This window comes from Nannospalax galili, unplaced genomic scaffold (genome assembly GCF_000622305.1).
Source record: "Nannospalax galili isolate Female #2095 unplaced genomic scaffold, S.galili_v1.0 scaffold426, whole genome shotgun sequence".
Taxonomy (NCBI): domain Eukaryota; kingdom Metazoa; phylum Chordata; class Mammalia; order Rodentia; family Spalacidae; genus Nannospalax; species Nannospalax galili.
In genome coordinates, this window is record NW_008354494.1 from 1,544,567 (window position 1) to 1,550,242 (window position 5,676).

Below are 5,676 nucleotides of genomic sequence, written 5' to 3' on the forward strand. Positions count from 1 at the left end.
AAAATCCCCAACCACTAAGGCAATTCTTCATAATCCATTATTCACACCTTGTTTCACAAAGAAGTTACCTGATTTCTACAGTGCTTGCTTTGCACCCTTATCCTCACATTGCTGTTCTACTTTGTTTTCAAGTTTTAATTAGGGAATCTCATAATACCAAGGGCCATGCAATATGGCAGCAGGGTGTATCTCTCAGGATTGGAACCAGTCCTCAAGACCCTAGTCATGATAGCCTCATGTTGGATGCCAAGTGTTAAGAAATGGACTCAGGGTCTCAATAAAATGACCATACAATCCAAAATATTTCTGCAAGGCAAAAGTTTTTCATCTGCAGAAGGGTGCATAGCTTGATCAGTCAAATAAGTGCACACATCAGGAGTCCTGGTGTTTTATTCTTAACACCAAGGAGTCCTCTACCTCCCTCTGAGCAGTCAGAACTTGGCCTCACATTCCTAGTGACTGGCTAACTTAAAATGACTCAGTTGACAAGCACAATGCAGTCTTGAGCACAGACTTTGATTTCAGGAAAATGCTGACTCAGGAGGGGCTTTTGCCATTTGGTGTTTTTACAATCTTCTTTAAAATGGTGCTCCTTTCGCTTACTTAACTCTAAGATAGAAAAGACAGTATGTTTCTGTCATGGTGCAGTGACCACAGTCCAAGCCTGAAGGGCTTGAGGACCCTGATGGATAGAAAACAAGACACAGGGAATGCAGAGGCTTGTGTACCAGTGCATCTTTAATTGTGAATTTATTGTGAACTAAAGCAAGCTTATATAGGAATAAGATCTGGAGTAACCAAGGAATAACTTAGGATATGTCACTAAACAGAAAGTTACCAAGGAATAACCAAGGATACATTATGTTACCATCAAGAATACATTACTTCACCAACCGAAACTCACACAACGTTTACAGTATCCAAGATTCACCTACATAATATTTACAATATCTTAGATATAAGGTGTACTGTTTGTGATTACTCTTAGCAACTACTATAATTCATTATTTCTATATAGAAACCAAGCTAACGGTGCTGAGAAACTCCGGTGCCATAAACTGAAACAGAACTCTTTGGTTATGTTTCCAAGACTGCCAATTAATCAGGGAAGCACAGCCTGTCAACTCAGACCACAGAAGCAGAGATCAGGGAAACACCCAGGGTGGAAGCATTCTTTCTCCAATTCTAAAGTCAAGGCAAGCTGCCACAGCCTGATGCAACAATGGCTGTGCCCATAATGATAGTAGCTCCCAACATGTTTCCTTAACATTTCCCACACTGCCTAGTGCCTCAATGGAATGTGGGTACTCAGAAGTCACAGAGGAGCTTCTTAAATTGTTCTGTTGTAGAGCAGCAAGCAAGACACACAAGGCACCAAAAAGAGTCTATTCTATATTTAAAGAATTCCAGAGTGATTGTAATATTTCTTCCACAAATGGACAAGTCAATTAATAATTTAATTTGTTACTCTTCTAGCTTTTATTCAAATGTTCCTTTGCAATTTGATCCAAAGGTTATTTTAACTGGCACGTGCTCACATCCTAATGATAACCACAATTAATCTCATAAGGTATTTATTATAAATGTCATATATTCTTCTGGGAAACCAAGAAATGCTTCCCCCTTCACTTTCACTAAAGAAATTAAGAAAAGAATTCCAAAGGACATCATTGCATGCAGATGCCCCCTGGGGAGGACCAGCCAGGTTTTAACGAGTTTCATAAACCATTTTTATAGAATAAATCCATGGGATTTTCTCTCAAGAGGAAATCAGCAATGGCCCATGAGGGTTTCTCTTATTTTATTATGGCCTTTTCCTCTCTTAATTGCATGTGTGTGACTACACTTCTTAACCACTGAGTGCATTAGTAGTTCACGATGCAGAAAAATAAGACAACAACTCTCTTAAAAGTAAATGGAATGCATCTGCTTCATAAAGCTCTCTTTGGAATTATCAAAGCTGATTCTAAGTGGTGAGTGCAAGAGCCATAGATTTTATGATGACAGATTTTCATTCATTCAAGATGCTCTTGAAAATTAAAGAATTTCTTTTTTTCTTTTTTTTTTTTAACCACTTATAGCTCTTGAGCCTTATGGAACCACGCCACCAGCAAGAGAGACACTGTGTAATGATTGTCCTTGCATACCTGAGCAGTCTTTCCAAGGAATCTTGAGACAACTGGATGAACTATCAGAAGAATTACATTTGATAAGTTGCAGGAAGGGAGAAAAGGAAAAAGAAATCAGAAAAAATATCCTGTTCTGAGCTAGGTGAAGTTGATCCCTGCCTCCTCCATTTATTATTGTAAGTGGCCTGTGAATTGAGGGAGAGGCTGTTAGCATGGTCAGCACCATTGACCCAGGTTGATAAGCATGAAAGCCAATGCGACACTCTAGATATTGTTTCCAAGAGAGAAGAAAAGGACAAAAATTATTTTACATGTTACACATATGAACAGCAGAGTTCAGAACTGAGACAGCAAAGGCAATACACTTTTTTGCATTTCTTTGGATTTATGGTACAACCTGTGACATGTAAGTGAAACTATACTTAGCAAAACATAGAGTAATTGTAAAGCTTCCTAAACTTTATTTTTATGGCATTATAAAGTCACTTAAACATATGATGAAAAACCTCTGGCATTTAAACAAATATCACTTTCTTTAATCTCACAACAAAACTGTACTATGGGGACAATTATCTCATTGTACAAGTAAAATCATCTGAGAGGCAAAGAGATTCAGTACTACCTGCAGGTTAATACAGCTGGACCAGGCTCTGCTTTCTGACTCCACTCATGGTCCTGTGGTCAGCACAGACAAACTAGTACAGTGTCAGAATCAGGGAAGGGTTGGAACTCTGAACTCTGCTGGAGTCAGAAGGCAAAGAGCTGGGAGGCTGTGGGGTGCTTGGCCTCATTCCTCAGACCTGAGTGCGTTCAGAGTTTAAAAAGAGGATCTCAAAGGACCTGAAAAGCATGTCACAGGTGGAAAGGACAAAGGAACTATGAACACTTAGTTTCAAAGAAGGCAATGCAATGGAAGCACGCTGACTCTATTCTAGTATCTTGTATAGAAAGTAGATGGTGTAGCATTGGACTCGTGGAAAAACTGAAAATACTAAAAGCACATTGTAATGATAGAATTAACATCAAAGGTAGTAAGTTTTCTGTTATTAGAGCAACTTAAACACTCAATAAAGATCCATAGTGGAAAATCATAAACAAGGAAATGAGAAATACTAAGCTCTTCACTCAAAACACAGTCAAGGACACAATCAATCAGCAATAGGGAACAATTTGGCCTAACAGTTTTATGATAAAGGTTAGTGACAGAATTAAGGCCAGGTCTTGAGTCATCTGATTTTGGAATTCTTTTGGATTATTGATTTTAGAAAAATACTAAACAAGAGATTGGTTTTTAAGTTTTTTTTTTATATTTTCTCATGCTATTTCCACGTTTACCAATCCAAATTTCTCGTATAACTAATTCTGATGGCTCAGAGCTGTAAAAGGTGACTGTTCAAAATAAATGGCAATCCAGTAGACCAAGATCAATATTGCTCAGTTCATTATAAGAACTTAAAATTTGTGTTTCTCAGGACATATACTGCAAACCGATCTTATGGTATAATGGAATAAAACTATTGGTATACATATATATTTAAGCCAGGCATGGTAGCCTGTCATATAATTATAGCACTTGAGAGACAGAAGCCTAGGTATCAGAAGTTTGAGCATAGCCTGTGCTGTGTAGCAAGGCACAGTCTCAAAAGGAATTTTGTGTGTGAGAGCATCTCTCTCTCTCTCTCTCTCTCTCTCTCTCTCTCTCTCTGTCTCTCTGTCTCTCTGTCTAATTTTCTAAAAGGCAACATTAAAATTTAAGGGGAAAATACATAGAAATAACTGTAGCAAATATCTAATGGTTGATATGTGTGACAATAGCTACAATTTTTAAGGATTTTTTTTCTTTGTATTTTCAAGTCTATTTTTCCACATTATTGTTATATAATTTCTATTCTGAAGAAAAAGATGCTGTGGAATGAGAACACTAATAAATGAATTTCTCCTTTCACTCAACAAGCACAAATCACGTAAGAGATGGAGGCTGGAAACCAAACCACCGTGACAGAGTTCATCATTTTAGGGTTGACACAGGATCCTGCTCTTCGCGTCATCCTCTTTGTGATATTTCTAGGCGTGTATGCAGTCACTTTGATAGGCAACGTCAGCATCATCTCTTTAATAAGAAACTGTCCCCAGCTCTATACCCCCATGTACCTTTTCCTTAGTCATCTAGCTTTTGTAGACATTGGATATTCTTCATCAATTACACCTATAATGCTTGCAGGATTTCTTGTACATAAATTTTCTCTTCCTGTGGCTGGCTGTGAAGCTCAGTTCTGCATTGCAGTAATGTTTGGGACGACTGAGTGTTTTCTGTTGGCTGCCATGGCCTATGATCGCTATATGGCCATCTGTTCGCCCTTATTGTACTCCACACATATGTCTCCTAGAGCATGCATGATCTTAGTTGGGCTTTCCTATATAGGTGGCTGTGTGAATGCTTCAACATTTGCTGGTTGTTTGTTAAATCTGTCTTTCTGTGGACCAAATCAGGTAGATCACTTTTTCTGTGACTTTTCTCCTTTGTTGAAACTTTCCTGCTCAGATGTCTCCATTATTGCGTTTATCCCCTCTATTTCTTCTGGCTCCATCGTTGTGATCACAGTGTTTGTCATAGGCATATCCTATGTCTACATCCTCATCACCATCCTGAAGATGCACTCCACTGAGGGCCGCCACAAGGCTTTTTCCACTTGTACCTCCCACCTCACTGCAGTCACTCTCTACTACGGAACAATTACTTTTACTTACGTGACACCCAAGTCCAGCCATTCCACTAGTCAGAACAAGGTGGTGTCCGTGTTCTATACAGTGATGATCCCCATGTTGAACCCTCTCATCTACAGTCTGAGGAACAAAGATGTAAAGGAGGCCCTCAGGAAGACAACCATCAAAATACTTTCATAGAAATAATTCTTTGAACTCAAGACACTTACAAAGATTTAATTTACCCATGCCACATTTAGTTTACATGCCATCTGCTTAAACGATTGCTTAATATTAATTGTATTTCTCTGTTCTAATGCTCATATTTGTATACTTCTGTATTGGGGGCATTTGTAACTAAAAAATGTTGATATTAATAATTATTTCTGCTCTGGAATTCCTGCAGAAATCAGGAACTTTATTTTTTTTATGTAAAAAACAATAACTTCTACTTGATGTATATTAGGTCAAATTCTTCACTACAACTTATTTTAGTGACATCATTACTTTTACTTTATAAAGACATCATTTGATCAAGGATAGTGGATTGCCTGCAAAGTCATGAAGTTGAGTAAAAGGGGGATCATCACTTAAAACCACAGAGTTAGTTCCAAAATTCTTTGGCATCTACATTTAATTTTCATGATAAATCTATGAAGCTAGCAGTATAAAATCCTCTCAAATCACAGATAAGACATGACATCTGAGTCTTAGAAAAACCTAATAGCACATCCAGATGGATGTAGATTTAATTCCTCTGATTCTACGCTGTATACACTTAACCTATAGTGCATACAGTCCATCCACTGATTGCAGCAGTGTTTTTAATCATTAGAATGTGTTC

At 37.9% G+C, this 5,676-nt stretch overlaps 1 protein-coding gene across 1 annotated transcript; it reads left to right on the forward strand.

The window, feature by feature from the left end:
* The first annotated feature begins 4,100 nt into the window (after window positions 1-4,100).
* On the forward strand, window positions 4,101-5,033 carry LOC103748917 (olfactory receptor 491-like). The gene has a single exon (XM_008851694.1). The coding sequence runs from the start codon at window positions 4,101-4,103 to the stop codon at window positions 5,031-5,033; it is 933 nt and encodes a 310-aa protein (XP_008849916.1).
* The last annotated feature ends 643 nt before the right edge of the window (window positions 5,034-5,676 follow it).